General features: G+C 46.0%; 1 protein-coding gene across 1 annotated transcript in view; it reads left to right on the forward strand.

The window, feature by feature from the left end:
* Positions 1 to 2,840: 2,840 nt before the first annotated feature.
* Positions 2,841 to 19,704, forward strand: part of T265_09322 (hypothetical protein) — a gene marked incomplete at both ends in the record, with an annotated part of 56,219 nt that continues 39,355 nt past the window's right edge. Inside the window, 5 exons of the mRNA XM_009175355.1 lie at positions 2,841 to 3,047; positions 3,084 to 3,171; positions 9,931 to 10,158; positions 12,817 to 12,951; positions 17,370 to 17,581. Coding sequence (XP_009173619.1) covers positions 2,841 to 3,047; positions 3,084 to 3,171; positions 9,931 to 10,158; positions 12,817 to 12,951; positions 17,370 to 17,581 — 870 coding nt within the window. The remainder of the gene's footprint in view (positions 3,048 to 3,083; positions 3,172 to 9,930; positions 10,159 to 12,816; positions 12,952 to 17,369; positions 17,582 to 19,704) is intronic.

Consider the following 19,704-nt stretch of genomic DNA (forward strand, 5'->3'; position numbering starts at 1 on the left):
ATACCGCCATCGAATCACCGATGTGCACAAGGCTCCCTCGTTATCACCAAATGAACTAATTCAGGAAGCAGTGAGTTTACTTTTATAACAGTGGGTCTCCAGGTTCAGTGTGGACACCGACTCGGATCTGTGGACAAAGGTGTTTGTTTAGCACTTGGTGAGTTAGTCAAAACTTTCATTAATTATCTGTTTTAAATGATATCGCGGGAGCTGTTTAAGAGTCGTAATCGATCATTTATTTTTTCAAAATCCCGTTGGGTAAAAAACTGAGAACTGGATTGGCCACACATTATGTTTGTACCAATGCAACCAATAAATAGAAACGTGATCTGTTTAACGTTGTTGTAAAATTTTTGGGCATGGGGTTGTCAGGTAGACGCCGTATGGATATGAAGGAACACCGGTGGTCGTTGAACTGGTCTGTTATGTATAGTTGGACATTAGAGTCTGCTACGAGCATGTGCACGGGCCCCGTAGTTGCTAACCAAGGCTGGCGATATCGACTACAGTTACGAGTCTGATGGGCCGTCGTTGGCCGTTGGATTAGGATATCACGCATAGTTGGAGCCTCATTCTTATTGGCCCGCACAAGAACTGGTCTGGTGTCTACTAGATGTAGCAGACATAAGCAAGTGCGCGCACAGCCATGGGTATGACGGACCATCGTTGACAGTTAGATCAGGACAGTGCGCATAGTTGAGGCCCAATAATCGGCGTCGTACATGGGCAGTGGCCTGGCAGTTTCAAAGAGTATTTAAGGTAGGCGATATCGCGTACGGTCATGGGTATGAGGCCCGTCGTTCGCCGTTAGATGAGGTATGTTTGCATAGTTTAGGCCGAATATTCATCGGTTTGCATAAATGCAGGCCTGGTGTTTAGCATAAGTAGCGGAGATAAGCAAAAACGCATACAGTTACGAGCACGATGGATTTGGTTGGATTAGAATACCGGTTAGTCAACGTCGCACATGCACACGGACCTAGCAGGTGCAATACGTAGCCATCGAGTACAACATTGGGTATGACATGCCGTCAGATGAGTGATAACGGCTACTGTTATTACGGCGGTCACTACCTATAGGGCGTCATATTCATAATAGGGATGGTACCATTGTGTTGTTTATTTACCTGCAGCTTTCCCGTGACGCTGTATTGACTACAGGCTAGTATTGCATAATTTGGAAAAGGGATCGCCCTGAACAGTCCGTGCTGTTGTCTAACAATGTTGTACTTAACGGGAGTTGAGATCCATGGGAAAATGTGTTGTGACCAGGTTCGCCAGACAAAATAATCTTATTTGTTGAATCTAAGAAGTGTAAAGCAATCAAAAATCAACAACGGATCTTTCAGGGTGGAATTCACATTGGATACATTTTAGGCGTTTTTCATCCTTAATGAACACCGAAGAATGCCAAAATATGCTGAAGTACGATTTCGTGTTTTATCTCGGTCACAAAATGCAAACCATTGATGGTCCGTGACCTTGACATTTCACTCAATTAAACAAAACGCCACGAGCAACGTGCCATCGGGAGGTGCGAATGGATTAGGCCAGCTCCTTGGTGAATTCACGTCTTAGAAAACCCGCGAAAATAATTTGGGTTTTCTTCTGGCCACCGGCCACATTTGCACTCTTCAAACGTTCACAAACTTTGGGCGCCATCAAGACTGCACGTTTTTCAAACAATTTCTACCATTATTCGCACAGGCGAAAGATTCTGCTGAAGTTCTTGAACCAATGATGCTTCACAACTTCAATCCAGAATTAATACTCAACAAATCTAAAAGCAGCTGCCTATCTATCGTCCTATTTATACCCCGGGACCACGAGCCGAAGCATCAACATTTGGTCGAACGCCGTGAGCAACCTGGTTCTTTTTGGCATGTGCACTTTTTAACCTAATGCAGCGCAGTTTAAATGCTTCATCAGTATGCCAGTTATGGCAGAAGGAAATTGAACTACGTCTCTTCAAGGTTGTTGGTTGATGGGGATAGGCAGCGCAGCTTGACAGCAACCTGATTGGTCGCTTCTGGGCCCGAAATCTAGAGGCGATTGTTCTGAAGACCACGCAATGGAAAATGGATGCAATATCCCTCCCAAAAATTGCCAATGTTCACGGGTTTCTCGGTGTCATTTTATACAGTTTTTTAATCTGAATCCGATTGTTTCCCAAATTTTTGTGTAAGCAAAGTCCTGAAATTCCAATCGATTCATTATTCCGCATTCACCGTGCCGAACTTTTGAAGCTGAGCCTTAGACTATTGCCGTGGTGCCTTTTGCATACGGAAGGCATATGTCGGGCTCGAATGGGTGATTGTCAATCCCTTGGCCATCTGCATTAAATAATGAGGTGATACAAATTTCTTGAATATTCAAGTGGTGCCGGGGCTATTCTGTGCATTTCGTTAGATTTATAAGCAGCATCGTCCTGCTGTATGTTGTTGCATAATTTACTGGGACAGGACAATGAATGAGGAAACAGAGAATACCCATTAATTGTGTACTACAGATAGACGGAGTTGTTTAGTCAGTTTTCCAATTTCCATCAGTTCACACAGCCCTGTCCTATGGATACGATATAACTGCTCCAATAAATACCTACATGTAAAACATTACTTGTACCATACCTTTTTTGGTTCTGAAGGTATCCCAACTCAGTCATCAGAACACGAAACGACGACACAGCTCAGTGACCAATCACGTGCGAGGCTGTTGCCTGGTCCGCCGCTCTGAAGGTACCCAACTCAGTCATCAGAACACGAAACGACGACACAGCTCAGTGACCAATCACGTGCGAGGCTGTTGCCTGGTCCGCCGCTGGGTATAATTGCGCCCCTCGGATGAATTTAAACTCGTACTTGATAAAGCAGGAAATCAATCGCTTTGAATGTGTTCATCCTTGTATATATGCCGCTTATGACGTAGTCGATCAGCTCCGTGACACCGAGAAGGCTGAAAAAATAAGGAGTCACTTAATTGCTGTCGAAGATGCATTTGTGAACAGCCAAGAATGGACTCTATGTCGATCAGTCGCCGAAGTTCGATTGGTTGGTTGAAATGTATATTCATTTCTTTCCTGATAGGCGTTCCTCGGCTCTCACAATAGCGGGAAGTCCGCTTTGGTTCATTATTTCCTAACTGGCATTTACATCAAAGACCAATCACCAGAAGGTGAGCGTTGATTAGATCCCTTGTTAACGCTTCTGTGAGAGTTCATTTCCCGTTTCCCAAGCTTCCAGGCGTAGTTTCAAGCAACTTGGTTTCAGGCCTGTGGACATGTTTGTGGACGCAGTGGCCACCTGAGTAGGGACCAGTCGGAACACCACAAGACGCTGAGGGAAGAATCAGCGTGACAAGAAAGTCTGCATCTATTTTAGAACCGCAGTAAGAAGAGTAGTAGAGGAGAGGAAATCAAGCTTGGAGTCCGTCGAAGTGACGCACGTTGCTAGCTCAGTAGAATTATTGGTTAGGGAACCCGGGATTTGTTTACTCCACAGCGTAGTAAAGCTAAATATTGGGACAGGCACGAATTTATATAAATCTGGCAAACACTTCTCACAAACGGAATCAAGTGTGTACTGCGTCATACGGGTTGACAGTCTTTTAAATGGAAACGTAATAAACAAAATGGCTATTGTGAGTTTGCAAGTGGCTGGCATCATCAGTACATGGATGTGACACCAATACACAAGTGGCGGAACAGTTAAGACACGATTTCACACACGATTTCAACTCCACCTTAAATCGTTGCGGTAGGGGTAAGAGCCGCTCTGTGGTTTACGGTGCCAAACTAGGGCTAGTTATGCATGTCAAAAGAAACACATCCATGGATCCGTGTAGGTCACTTCGAAGTGACTACGGACTGTTCAGTCAAAACCCTGAGCCGAACTGCACTTAGGTCTAATTAGAGTATGCCTAGGTGTGGCAAAAAATAAGCTTACCCCATATCGCCAAGGAAACGCAGGTTTCAGAAAATTACTTATCTATCTCAACATCGAGGAAAACGAGTGTGGTAGGCTGATGTTATAACAGGCGTAATTTGAGGACTCCACCTGTGTAATCTATATGGGGAAATCATCAATATGTGAGTCCATATGTGAAATCAAGCGATATAAACACGGGTTGCTGACAAGCTAGGATCTGTTGACGTCAAAAGAACTTCACTGTGGTTGCTGCGGCCTTTATGCTCCCCTTTGGTTGTACCAAATTCTCACTCGGGATATGTTCGGTCCAAATGTTCCGAAATGACATTGCTAATGGACTTTTCTGAGGGGCTCTTCCGTATTCTGGCGGAGCTGTGTACACAGGGGATTATTAGCCTTGTACCGCTTCACGGACAGGTGGTTTCCGTCACTGGATGAGAGACTTGAGCTGTCCACCAAGAAAACAGTTGCCAATGGTTCATACTATCTGTCGGAAGACAGTGATGGCTTCGAACCGGGGGGGGGGGGATGGCATTAGAGTGCGAATTTACTGACCGGGAGGTCTGTGGCTCGAACCGGACAGCCAGGCACCGAAAGCGTCTTACAGCTGAACGATTTTTTCGAAGCGTTCTACCTTTATTCGTCTTCTCATGTGTTCTGATTCGGGCGTCTGTATCACCAGTGGTTCGCCAATGCTAACTTCCCCCACCGCACCTGGACTGGTTGTAGTAATCCTCAGAATTTTTTCCTGTAATGGCCGCATTTTCCTTGAAACGCCCCGGACCCTTTCGGATTCTTACAGATGACATTACATTCACTACCTCCAAGGATGCAAGATGGGAGCATCAAATTCAACGGACGGTTTTTGATTTTTTGGCTGAATATCTGCATGCGCTCGAAAGCAATTGACAACCTTGTATCTGTTGAAAGCTAGTTACAATGGAATGAGTCTGTGTCCATATCTGCACATCTACGTGGCTTGCCCGTGGCTGGTCAGCGGAAAATAAATGCTTGACTTAACCGAGGTATCTGCCAAAAGCTGAAGAAGTTCGCCGCCACTGTTGTGACTTCCGGCAGAACGTCGGCTCCCTTGGCTGCTCTCATCCAACTCAAGCTTCCATACCTCCGATTGGTATAAGCGTTAACCCTGTCTAGGCTTGGGCAACCTGGCAGTATCTCAGCCTTCGTGTTTCTTTCGGGTGGCATGTCGGCTGGGCACCGACAGGGTGTCACATCTGAACGATTTTTTAACGCTGCATTAACTTCGCAACAGGTTCAGTCTTTGGAGGCATGCGTGGCGCAGCTGGCTGGTGTGTGCTCAGCAACAAACAAATAGGGACGTGCATCATTGAGACCATGATTGAACTTCGTAATCGCACATCCAAGGGTTTGCTTTAATTTTTTAGCAATCATTTTTAACGATTCTGCAATCCTACAGAGTGTGGTACGTATACTAGCATGTTTCGTTGCGGTAGCATTAGGATCACTCGATAGACGGAGTGACGATTGTCTCCTTAGGTAGAATCAGTGGGCTCTGGGAATGTTCCAGATACAGGCTGTTGAAGCATGGTAACCGGCTGCCAGGTATGCACAGACCTCTGGCTTTATATGTACGTAGTAGGGTTCTGGTGAAACTGCTGTGATGACCATACTTAAGCCTTGGATTTGAGTTTCTGCTGGTCAAGAACTATCCTTATTTCGAGACTTGAGGATTTTAGCGACCGATTCCCGTCAACCAAACCGCATCGCAATCACCTGTAAAATGCAGTGAGGTTGAACAACTTAGGACGATCTAATGTGGCGGAATCTTAGAGCGAAAGTTGTCGTCGACCCGCATTAGTGTGTCCACACCGAATCCATTCGTTATGTATTATTATCACTAAATGTCATGATTGTACGAGGGCTGGGATACCGCCAGGGTTCCCACATCTATGCAGGAGGACGATTATGGTCCTCAACCAAAGCCTTTGGCTCCGAAGCCCAACCGCAAGGCAGCGGTGTTGATCCGGAAACGCAAGTACATTACCATTTTTACGGAACACGTCGCCACATCGTCGTCATTGAATCCTTTATCCAAACGTTTGCCTGTGAGCTACGATTATGTCTGCTTCGGAAGCCGTCCATCGGTAATTTGGGTTCAAGCTGTGACTAGCTCCCTTTGAAAGACAATCAGGTAGTTATTGATCCGTTTGAGGCCTAGGAAGTTTGCTTCCGCCCTTCACTTCGATTATGACACCGATACGAGAAGCATTGAATGAGATATTCCTAATAGATACTCTTTGAATAGATCTCTTGAGATTGTTTGAAGAGCAACTGAAACAGTCAGGCCGGCTCCGTTGTCCTAATCTACTCCTAACTTTATGATGAGTTTGAATGTGCCGATATCAGATTCATCGGCTGTGTCGATGCAATTCTTGCCGTTGACCATACAGTGAGTAAGTTCCGAGGTAGCCGGTGATTTGTGTTATCCTTTTGGCTTTTAGTGTTGTATCGGTGCGGCCCTCCTCGCACTTCTAACGCCACCTACCACCTCTTCGCCATTCTCAGCTACTTTTGCATCCTACCTAGACAGGAAACCATGCGCCCGTGCAGCAGCTTGTTTTCTAACAGCTAAAACAGCTACTAAGCTCGAGAAAGCTCAGTGATTAAGGCGCACTCTTACTGACCGGAGGTTCGAACCCAACATTAGCACCTGAACTGCTCCTGTCTAGGCACGGGCCACTTTGGAGCACCTAAGTTCCCATGCTTACTTTGGGTAGTGTGTCAGCTAGGCACGGAAAGGGTGTTATGGCTAAACGATCCACCAGTGGTCAACAACAGGACAACCCATTCTTACCCAGTTGAAGACAGCATCGCCAATTCCAGATATATAGGTCGTCTGGGGGAAGAAGCTTACCACCTTCGCACTCCTTTGACAGAGGACAGTACGAATTTACTTCCGGGCCGCCTCATTATACTATTTCTTTTAGTACAGGGATCCGCCGTCCTTGGTCGGGCCGCTCCCCATCAGCCTTCCTTGCATGACGGGGACTTGAGGAACTGACTTTCAGCAATTGTAAGCCCTCGAGATCATTGCAGCACTGAAGTGCGGCTACCGCGACAAGACCACAGCTTTAGATTGTCGCAGACATCTCTAGTGGTTGGATACTAGTACCCGTCTTCAGAAATAGTACTTGTAGCGAGTGAACTAAAGATTGCCTCCTGTTGTAACAATAATTCTGGCGCTTCTGAGTTTCGGTCGTCGTATGGAGGCATCGAAACCTTGGCTCGTGAACATTAATCGGGGTTTTGACCAGGTACAGGTGCGTCAGCCACAGGGGTGAGATGGCTCAGTGGTTAGGGCGCGAATTTACTGACCGGAAGGTCCGTGGTTCAAACTCGACCTCTGCCTCTCGAATTCCCCTGTCTAGGCTGGGCAACCTGAAAGTATCCCAGCCCTCTTGCTTCCTTCGGGTGGCATAGCATTCAGGCACCGGAAGAGTGCTACAGCTAAGTGATTTTTTTGCGCCGACCATATCTCCACACTCCGTCAGATTATGGTGTTTAACACGTTCAGACCCGATAGTACGTCCTAGAAGGTGGTCTTTCGAAATTCTTATTCACATCCTGCCTTGGCATCGCTGTCCTTGTTAGTTAGTTATCTCTGTTAGGATTGCTTTGATTGGAGCTCATCAGTGGCACACACTAGTATTTCCGTCCAGGTCAGCGCACACTGCGATGAGTGTGGATTCTACAAATCGTAATTGGCCTGCAGCTATTTCGGTGGGAACCTTGTGACAGACACTGGTTTACAACGATCAACCCAACAAGCCATCTACATTGGATTACGGTCACCCGACGTTTGTATAGATAATGAACGTGAATTATTTGACGGTTATTCCTGTGATCAGGACCACACTAGCATGGCCGATTATGTCCAGATAGCCTACCAGACAACATCATGGATTTCGGTTTCGGCCACTCACATTCGAATACTCATCTCTGAATTTCCTTCCGGATCCCATCTAAGTGTTGTGTACATGTAAAATATCTCTTCGTACATGGTTTACTTAGAGCTGCTCGTATTTCGGTGCACCCGATCCAGGAATGATTCTGTCTTCTGCAAGAGAATATCCCCAATGACATGAATAACATCAATTTAGCAGCATACCCTTGATGCATGGTTTACGGCCGATAAACTGAATAGAACTAAACCTGTATGCTATGCATATGTTAGTGGCCATCGCGCAGTGACATAGATTCTTTAATACACGAAAATCATACAAGTGCTGAGAAAACCTAACGTCAGGAATTCCCCGGGTGCCGTCTTGCAACCTACAAGGGCCTTATTACGTAATCCATTACTCCAAGCCATTCGGCTGAATTTCAAGTTTTTATTTAGGCTCCTGAAATAATATGTGATTCGTTGAGGAGTTAATTGATAAACGCAGTTTCCTAACCGTGTGTTTTACTGTTTTCTCCCGGTTGTATTTTTGTGTGGAGTATCGTGACATGAGAGCACGCCATTCAGTTTAATGTGACACTGTCGTAAGATGAAGAATAGCAACAACTACAAACACGGTCATGGACTATTGCATGTTTTTCTCACTCTCCAATCATTTTTTTGTCGGTTCGCCACATCAGCGACCCTAAGACAATTGCGCCAACTAAAGAAGACTGAATAAAAATACATAATTTTCCATTTGTCATCTCATGTACTGGGGGTGGAATCAATCATCACTTTATCGAGGTTGATTCTCTAGCTTCAACAGAGGGGCGAGATGGCATAGTGGTTGGGGCGCGTATTTACTAACCGGATGGCCGTTTCGAACCCGGCTTCTGCATCTCGACTTCCCGTATCTAGGCTTGGACAACCTGGCGCTATCCCAGCCCTTGTGCTTCCTTCGGGTGGCATGGAAGCTGGGCACTGAAAGGGTCTTACAGCTGAACGACATTAACTTCAATAGAATTCAGTCGACGTTTTCTTGTGGTTGGTTGAAGACAGTTATGTGAAAACTGGACCAGATTCGCAAACCATGACCACAAGTACTGTTCACATATTCAGGCTGACTTTGAGTTATTGTTACCCGAACTCACTCAGTCACGTACATACCGATAATCCACCAGAACCCACGTAATCCCAGTTGGTCGTATATAAATGGGTGAAGTCAAGTAAATTGAGTACCAAGGTGGCCGCCTGGACAGGTGTGCTGATTCTGAGTGTACTATCAGCACCTGACGACGGCAGATCATTCTTGGTCTCTAAGCTCAATGAACCGTAGTCGGACGTGCTATTACGGTCAGTATTTGGCTAGCTTGATGCTTTATTCTGTCGCACGAGACTGAAAGTGGAGCATATCTCTGCGAATACGAGGTCAGTGAGTGACGAACGACGCATTCATGACAGGTTATGGAAACAGGTTAGTAGGCCATCAGAATAGGAAATTTCTAGGACCTGTATAGCGATAAATTTGTTGGAGCGCTATTTCGATAATTTTGAGACCTAGGAGAAAATGGCCTGAGAAGTTGTTGTCCGTCAACTCTACCCGAAACTTTACGCAACTGCTGACTTTCGGTGTGATGATTTACTCTCTTAAAGTAAGCCTCCATAGGCTTTTCATCGTTCAGAAATATGCAACCGTTTGGTTTCACTGGTAGTTTCAAAAAATATGCTACTTGTCTGGCAAGACGGCACTGAAGCTCACAAACTGCCATAAATACACAACTACTGTTTTTGTGGGCCATTTCCACGACTGTTTTGCGCCCCACAATTCTGTTTCTTAGTGCGTCCGGAACCTTTCGCACCAGAATGGCTGCCTGCTTAAGTTAAGGGAATACGTTATTCCTCCGTAGTTGTTGGGTGCGTAGGAGAATGTGAATTCTGGACTTGCTTATTCCTCAGAAGCATTCGTTTGTTTACCGTCCGTTTGAGTACAGAATGACAACCTATGTCAGTTTTTATCTTCATGCAAGGTGCGTGTTTCCCACATAATAGGGCCCATTTTGCTCTACACCTCTCACCATACAGGTGGACGATTTAAGAAGCTTTGCTTCAACCAAACGCAACCATGTCTTCTACTTATCCGGGACGAGGCTGGGCCACCTGATGTACAACTCGCCAGCTGGATAGACGCGTTCGTCTTCGTAGTCAGCCTAGGCGATCTGGACAGTGTTCTGCTGGCTAACAGCTATTACACCATATTACGTGGCTTAGTTGACCTGTCCTCTATCCCACTGATTTTGGTTGCGACCCAAGGTAAGTATCGTAGCATCTTATCCTTCTTTATCGAGTCCAACCTGTAATACACTGATCACTCATCTTGTCCCATTGAGTAATGTCGTAATTCTGGGCATCTGAAGAACTACCCATTCTCAGTCACTGAAGCAACAGACAAATGCTTCATTCTAACTGGAACTCTTCATCACTGCATGCAAGTGGTGAGCCATCACGAAAGGACTTGATCGCTTACGGCTGGACGGGGAAGCACTGACTGTGAATTTCACAAATCCCTTGAATTTATCCCATTTTTTTTTACCTCGCTCGTGTGATTGTTGTTTTATAGACGTACAAGGGCGAGATGACTCAGTGGTTAGAACGCAAATTTACTGACTGGAATGTCCGTGGTTCGAACCCGACCTCTGCCTCTCGACTTCCCCTGTTTAGGTTCGGGGAACCTGGTAGTATCCCAGCCCTCGTGCTTCTTTTGGGTGGCATGGCAGCTAGGCACCGAAAGGGTGCCACAGTTGAACGATTATCTTTATTTTGCCACCCACAGAACAGGACGTTACGCCACGGTGGGTCGCCAAGTCGGGGCCGCATTGGGTACTGTGGACAAGGAACATTCTGTAGAAGACCTGCCTTTGCTCCGAATTGGCACCCACGTATTGCTCAAAACTGATATACAATCGTCAAGCACTGAACTTTTATTCTAAGGATCTCTCCGAGATCACTCAGCTGAGTTGATTTGTTGGGAAGTCCTCTTGTGTGTTTTAAAGTAGTATATGAGGTTATGGCCACGGCACATTCCATGTGTACCCACTTGCCGCCTTGCAAAGGGAGCATTACCCCCGTCGTAACTCTAGTGAGAGGGGGGTTGCTATAAAAAGGGTGTGGTTTGCCAACGCTTAGTGAAAGTAGTCACAATCAAAGTGGTACTGCGTCTTCTCTGTCGATGGCCTACGTGACCCTTTTTGCATCTAACTAGAAAGCCTTCAAGACATGATTTCTGACCGGTCCACGGCCAGCACGCTGCCACTTATCGGTTGAACCGTCTGAATAGAGTTTGCTCGTCGTTTGCTTGCTCCGCGTCCTGTGCTATTTATGCCTCGGACTGATGTCATCTCTGCGAAAATTCGAAGAAACGATTTGGCTGATATCCTTCTATTCCGATGAGATTCTCAGCCGTGTTGTTTTCAAACTCTTCATCCTTCATCCTGACGCTAATTGATTATTTTCATGGTTAGAGGGTGCCTAAACTGATGTCAGTTAATTACGCAATACTTTGGTGGTGAAGTAATTTCCCGGGAAATTAGAGAACCAAATTTCTTGCCATTTTCGTGGTCCTTCTATTGTTAACGTCTTTTTTCTGACGGCGTGACAAGTAACATACATTTTCTTGTGCCGTAATAGTCCGTCCTGGGGGAGGGCCTTAATCGAAAGTTGTTCTAAAGTACCGGATAGTGTAGAGATTGTTTCGTCAAAGGGGCTGGGCCCCCATGTCTTGCGAGCATAGTCCCCTCGTTTCCGCTTACTCCTATCCTCGATTCATTGGTTTCGTAAAACCCTTTGATGATTAGCTGTTAACTCGAACTATTACGCTGTCGCATCTGGAATATGTTTCATTCAAAAGACATTTCAGGATGTAACATACTAACGGCAGTCAGAAACTAAGCTTGGGTTGATTCGCAATACGAATCCAAATCCCCTTATGGTGCTTACGGAAATGGTGAACGAACCCGCTCACACTCTTTTAACATGTGACTAATGTTGGTTGTATGGTTGGATGTATCGAGCCTATCAGTTGAGCCGTCAACAAGGACCCACGCTGGGGCATGGTGACCGTTATCACAATAGTGAGTTGAATTGACGTCACTAAAATCCGTAACTTCCATCCTCTCTGGTAGGGCAGTCAACGGGTCTGCTTTCTCTATGCAACTCTACCATCCCATCAGGGGTCTGTTCAGCGACACGAATACCGGTTCATATGCATCCCCATCTCAACAATTCAGAATACACTAGTTTCGTTTTTCTGTAACTTTGAATTTACAACTAGGGAGTGCTTCGACAGTCGCCTCAAAGGGAGTTTATTCCAAATTCGCGTGACCACTTGCTGCTATAAGAGTGGCCCCCTTATCCATAACAGTGACAACAGAAGAAGGAGTAGAATAAATGTCACTTCAGAGGGCTGGTTCCTCCAAAGTGGCGTAGTGTAGACAGATTTGACTGTTAGAATGTAGGTCTTTGTCAGGGTGTGTAAAACTGATTTTCACGCCACTGTTTTGGCCAGTCCTGGCGCGACTATTCCGGTTAGTCGACACAAGAGCTAGGGAGGATTGGACTCGAGTTTCATTCTCACTACAGCTCCCCAACAGTGCCTATTCTTAGCCGTGCCGGCATTTGAACTCCGGACATGCTAGGCGGGCCTGCCACCAGTGCACGCTGGGCTCATCCGAATTATCTCGTCTACACAGGTGAATTTGTTTACGTTTTCACTGTATTGTTCTGCAACTATTGTGTGGCTGTCAGGTCATCATATTGCCCCGGCAACGAAACTTGATGCACCATGTGGTTCATGTCGTTGTTTCTGTAGTCGGTGTGAGTGTTGGACAAAGCAAGTTACTTTCCCATTGTTGTGTCTTGTTTCATCTGTCTTTCCTTGTCAAAGACAGCAACCTTACACACAATTTGTTTCAGATTCTGTTATCAATGGAACACCAACTCCAGAGGTGGAGGCTGGTCTACGTCAGCTAATCGCTACGATGGATTCTTGCCCGTACTACGAGACATGCGCGGCCTACGGGCTGAATGTCGAGGAAGTATTCACTGACAGTACGTTTTATTTCCAGTTCTTGTCCTAGGACTGGGTGGTATGATGCTTCACAAGCACTGATCAACCAGCACTGACATACGCGTTTCGTAGGTGACATGATCTGTTTCCTTTCTGCCCTCTGGTGCCTCTATAGGCAAGTTTCTTCTTATGGTATAATTTCACTTCAATCCTTCCAGGTTTGCTCGTCAGTATCAAAAAAACCCGTCACTCTGTTCACGGATTCCAAGCACATTGAACGATTTCAGCAGTCATTTGGGACAATGGAATTAGTCTCCCACATACATATCTCTTTTGATAAGATAAGCGTAAGAGAGGGAAATTCTGTTCGACAATCTTGGTTAGTAGGATGTTGCGAGTTTATCTGCAGATTGTGGCACCACTCTTTTCATAGAATGCGAACCCGAGCGTTTGAATGCTGATTGGCCTTCCATCCTATCGAACTGCAAGTTAGTTACACTGGCTACCAACCCCCCTAACCGGATTGTGTTGTCTTCATCTATGAGTCTGAATGCCGCGGATCTATTCCTTTTGAGAGGTGTAATGGTGGACAGCTTCTACTGCCTGAGGATGTCCCGCCCCCAAATTGTCTGGCACCTGTTGACCTATCTTCAGGCCTGGGAACAGCTGAAGTGGACCAGTCACGAAGTAGTTGCATGGTCTCAATCGACTGAATTCACTAGCGCACGTGGCGGTTGTCACCTTGTAACTCAGTATCTGACATCATTTTTCAGATCCATGCTATGTCCATTTTCGCTCTCACCAATGGGTTCGGTGCATCACTGAAAAAGGTTATGTGTACCCGTAGCAATGTGATCATGAAATGTCTTCGTGGGGAGGGGGAATCTTACCACATGCGAGGGCTTTGTTTCATATTTAGGCCGTGGATTGCAGCAGTTGTCAAAATGCTCCTCGATTATCCGGAAGATTTCATTCATGAGTTTGCACCGAAAACCATTCATGAACATAACTTTGGAACCTCGTGGTATAACAGATTCCGGAAAATACTGAATTTGTCTCTAAGTTAGAACGTATGAAGTGAGCCCATCTGTCACAGACACGTGCGGATGTGGATGTGTATTGATGTCTGCTGTTCTGGCTCCGTGGAATTCTGTCTGTACATGCTTGTGTAGGTTTGCCATGCAGAACGTTCAAATGGTCACGTGGTTCAGCGCATTTGATATCATAATTCGTGCGCTGGGATGCTTTGGTACATCTCGACGGGACAGACCAATGCGGAAATGGATGTCTTCAAATCCTGCGCATCGGTACATTTCGATGGGACAGACCAATGCGGAAATGGATGTCTTGCGTCTACTGTTGAAAAAACCAGTGTCAGTAGTGCCCTGATGACATGTCAGCTGTAAGGCCAGAAGGTGCTCATCGGGAAACTTAAAAAGCGTTTATCTGACTAAGTTTTTGAATTAAATCCGATATTATGCTTCAGGTACTCATTGTACGGCAAAGGGTTTATGTTTTCCTTCGCACACACGATTTGATTTTTTTCCAAATGCCGCTGGTCCTCTAACAGAGGTTGCATACCATGGATCGTTATTTTGGCCTTGTCATTATTTTGGTCTAGTTTTAATGCTACTGCGGGTATCGCTGCTGTTGCTGCTGTTGGTGACACGGTAAAAAACACTTGATGAGGGACATCTATCGGGAGCAACTTGATGACTAGTCGCGATGAGAGTGGGGATTTCTCCCTGAAACTTGGTCACTATCTTCCTCTCTACTAATTGACTGCGTGGCGACTAGCTCTATTGTGTTTCGGATACACCAATGTGATGCACGCCGTTCCTCTGGTCCGAATGACCTCCCACCCGAATTGCTCAAAGATGGGGTGAAATCCTCAATCAGACTTTGTCTGATCTGTTTGCTTGCATTTAGCAAAAGAAGTCTGTCCCAGACAGCTGGTGAGAGTCGGTGATATTGCCCATTTTCAAAAAGGGGGTTGTAATGTGTGTGGTAACTAGAGGGGGACCAACTTAACCCAAGTTGTAACGAGACTGCCGGCGTCACTCGTGCTTCATTGTCTTATGGGGGTTCGTGAAACATTGACTCTTGAGCAGTAAACGGGTCTCCGGCCTTATAGGGTTGTTGGGTTGACCAAATGTTCACACTCCGTCAGGTACTAGAACAACGCCATAAATACAAACGACCCGCAATGTTAGTATTCCTGGATTTCCAAGACATTCGACTCGGTTGTTCGCCCGTCAAGGAATGCCCTTGAAGTTTGTGAGCGCAATAATTTCTTTGTATTCCGAGACCTCTGGACGCGGAGAATATACGGAGAGCTCTCCAAAAGCTTCCACACACAAAGCGGTGTCCGTTGGGGATGCCCACTCTTCATTCTTAATTTCGTGTTCGAGATAATGGAATAAACGCTGGGAGGTCTTCGAAACCCCGGTGTTCGAACAGCTTGTGATGAAAGCCTTGTCGATCTGGAATATACAGACGATATCCTTCGTGTATTCGAAGAGTAGAAGGCACAGGTGCTTTTGCATCAACTGACCAAAGTCATCCCGTCCTTTGGTATGCACCTTGCACCCGCGAAGTGCAGGGTCATGCTCCTGGACATGCAGTCATTGAATACGCCACTTGCAATTCAATGGAAGGCACTCGAAGTTGTGGAGCGTTTTATGTACCCTGGTGGTTGTGTTGGTTCCGGTTGTAGTGTGACAGATGAGGTCAATGCACGAACCTACAAAACTCGGGTCGCGTTTGCTAATTTGCGACACATATGGCGTCAAAGCGGTATATCCCTGAATTTCAAGGGACGTATGTATCAGGCTACAGTGCGGGCTGTTTTGTTGTATGACTGAGACTTGGCCTGCTTGAGCAGCCGAACTGAGACGTCCTCATGTTTCCGACAATCATTGTCTCAGGACTATAGTTCGTGTGGGTTGGTGTCGGAGAATCCGTAACGAGTCAATTCGAAAGCGGTTTTTTTCGGTCGTGTAACGTGAACATCCATTGAAGAATGTGTCCAGCACAAGAAGCCGTGGTGGCTAGACTATGCATTGCGCATGTCAAGCGATCGTCCGCTAAAGAAGGTGCTGTTTTCCGTGCCCAATTCAGAGTGGCGGAAGCAGGGAGGCAACCAACCCTTTACCTGGCAGAGGTGTATGAGAGAGATTACGGAACATTTGGATGCTGTCGGTGCTACTCGTATTCCAGGATGAGGACCGCGAGATCCCCACTGCGTCTAGTTGGAGACGCCGCAAGATGTGGCTGTTAATTAATGCCAGTGGCGTTCTTGTTGTCAGTTTCTATCCAAGTTGTCTGAGTAAGTGTCTGAAGGGACGATTGTAGTAAGCTAGTACTAAGTCTTTTTCTCATCCGCTTTTATTTTTTTTTTCACAATAAGGCTTTCAAATAAATCATGGTTGTGCGGCAGTGAAGCATCGGTGTTGAACTCTGATTTCATGCTGTCGATGATGATGATGACCCAGTCGAGTGAGGCCGTTGGGCTCCGGTTACCATAGGCGCTAGTCTGTGTACGCAACCGCCTGAAGGCTGTATACTCGGTGTGGGTCTGAGGGGAGGGGAGGTTGTAAGTGGAGTGCTAAAACTGTCAGCCTACTAGCTGCTTGTCCATACTGTTAAATCCCGTGGGGACAACTAACCAGAGGATGGTGGGTGGCCCATACCGCACCTAAAACTCAACCGATGCACACATGGCTGGCAGGTGTCGGCTAGTAACCAGGTTGTTCTGCACCGTGGCGGTTGCTGGAAGTCACTTCTACTGCCGTTGTGTACCTAATGCTCCAGATTGTTAAGACCAGTGGACTGTAAATATGCACTCGTATGCACGCACACGCAGTTATCGCAAATATGGGTTCAACCTAGTTGTGACGAGCCGGGAACACCTGCTGATACTGAATGGATCGGTTTGAGAAATATTCAATGTTCAACTGGTGGTCCGGCTGCACAACTTGTTATCAACACACCCGCAGGTTAGCAAAATCAGCTCATTCAATTATCAGTTCATGAGTCAGACTGAGCAACGGTTGAGATGTTGGGCGAAAAATTTGCCAATGGCAATGCAGTGTTCCTCTTAAATTTATACTTTTCAGCTCAGTGAGATTGGATTGAATGTCCAGTGGTGTGCGAGTCGACCGTCATTGTTATGGTAATTTTAAAGATAATTCCATAAGGAATCCAAGAATATTCTTAAAGCGGTGTCCCCTATTGAGGAATCCTAATGAGTATGCTACGATACGGCGTTACTGGATTTAGGATTCGTTTTACGTCTGTGTTTCCTCTGTGTATCATCCATTTGTTGATAGCGTACTCTGATCGTATGCATACTTGTATATACCTCTTATGAAGCGTTTGAAACCAAGTAACCACGTAACTAAGTAGGTTCAGAACCTCGTGCACTTTCCTAACGATTTTGCTTTTACTGCACTTGCAGTTATGGCCAGAGTTCTTGCCGAAAGGACTGCAGTTTCGAAAGCCGCACCCATCGGGAATGTTGATGCGGAAAATTCATCCATCCAACCTTGTTCAACTTCCGCATCGATACCCCTTTCAACTCAGTCTACCACAAACTCTGCCGGATCGAACCAGATCGCAGTGCGCGTGCCTTTTCAGCCAACCACTCTCCGCGGTCCAGCGGAAACACAGGTTAGCTTGGTATTGTGCTTATTCCCAATGTGTGCTCTCCTTCGCAAATAAACCAACCCGCTTGTATGACCACTGGATAGTATGATGCATACGGTGCACAGGACTCATCGGTTATCTTTGTCCGGCAATAGCTCCGTGCGAGCTAACATATGTGGCGTGTATGCATTACCAATGGGTGTCGTAAAGTGAAGATTTGTCTTGGTCAGAGCCTTCCCATCTTTACCCAATGTTTGGAAATAGTTGGAGTGCATCAGATGACTGTTCGCTATTTTAGCATCGTTTTTGCAGAACGTTGTTACTCAGGCGGTAGCTCATATTTGTTTGCATAACAAACAGTGGCTTGATATCCACCCAGTTGATACAGGGTCGACGGCCAGAGAGCGATGGAGAGTTATCATGGCATCCTTCCATTTAAAACGAACTGCCAGTGGAGCGAAAACACAATGTTACTACGAGCGATTCCGTCTGGTTTCCGGATTCTCTGAATTCTTTCATCTTTCTTCTCACGGAATAACATTTGGGTTTCATTGACAAAGGCGTGCTATTGGAGGTTTATAAACATGACATGGTCCTATTCGATGCACAATACCGTTTCCTGGGACCGCCTTCGCTTCGTCGTGACACTCTGTAGCTGAATCTCGCTCAGGGCATCATTGCTTTAGTAAATCCTCTTGCGCGTTGGGGAATATTCGATCAGTTACAGAACCGAGAACTACCTCCTTGGGGCTCTGAGGATTCCAATGCTAAAACCCGTGTCACGAACCTGGTCTCGGACGGGTTTCCGTGAGATGTCAGATTGTCCGATTTCAGACAAGGACGACTCAAAAGCCAGTGTTGATCTCGAAATATGGACTCCTGAGCTTCGTCGAACTCTTACATGGGTTAAAAACATGATTTCTTTTTTAGTTGAGCTCGTTCCGAGAACTGACAAGGCGGCAAAATAAGAACTTCCTTCAGATGTTTGTTCACCATTTTGCTTTCTGGCAAAATTAGGATCTGCATTGCTGATTAAGTTAATTCCGATACAGTTGGAATTCACACAAGTGCTCGGTCCGGTATACTCATTTGCATCAGGCTTTTGATCCATTTGTTTATTCATTCCGCTTTTCACATTTTGGAAGTACGGTCACCAGGACCAGTATTAAGTGCTGTCTCGTGGGATAACGATCTCAGTCGGTTTTAATCGACGCAGTTTAGTATTTGTTCGTTTGCAGCTTTAGTGGCAGTGATGGATAAGATGTGTTTACAATGCACGGATTCTGCAGCCCCACTTAGTCCGTACTTTTCCATTGACAAAACTTTTCCGCATCGAACTAAGTGACAAAGCAAAACAAGGCTGCAGCATGTGAAATGAGAATACTGTCAACGCAGTGTTCATGTTAGTTTAAAAAAAAGTAGCAGCCATCCTGGCGCATACTCTAGTGCAACGCAGTGCTGCAGTATATCGGGGCATAAGATGGGTCTCCATAGTAAGCAGTGGCCTACTTGGTTTTTTAACGACGAAATTTTGTTTTATATTGAGGCCCGTTTGCCTGAAGCTAACGTTGACGAATTGGATGAAGAATATGGCCAGTATGGGCCTGAGATCACATGTCTATCACTGGGCTCGGAATGAGATGTGATGGCAAACGGTGTGTTTTAGAGGTCTTGAGTGACGGCATCATTTAACGCAACACTACCCTGACTTTTTTTGCTAGTGTGAGGAGATTTGTGAATTTCAATGGAGATTCTGTTCCGTGAGTGAAGCCACTATGTGCTGAAAGGCCGAGAAGCACTGTGCTTCACTTACAGGATGCAGTCTTCATTGAAGCCACTTCAACGTGTACTGTTAAATCTTGGTTACTGCATCGCTTAATGCCCATCAGTTTCCAGTCGAGACTACTCGAAAAGTGTTATGTGTATACAATGGACGGCAACCGATGGCCACTTCACTCCAATATTTCAAGGCAGTGGCTTTGGGCGTACAGTCTCGTTCAACGCCTGGATGCTTGCACAATATGGTTGCTGGACATATTTTTATCCGTTCCTCTTCGTGGAGCCTTTGTCCATAAAACTCACGCTTTATTTTCAGCTAGGTGGCCGATTTCGGGCTCACATTTTGGTCGCCATGAGTTCCGGAGCTC

This window comes from Opisthorchis viverrini (genome assembly GCF_000715545.1).
Source record: "Opisthorchis viverrini unplaced genomic scaffold opera_v5_268, whole genome shotgun sequence".
NCBI classification, from domain to species: Eukaryota; Metazoa; Platyhelminthes; class Trematoda; order Opisthorchiida; family Opisthorchiidae; genus Opisthorchis; species Opisthorchis viverrini.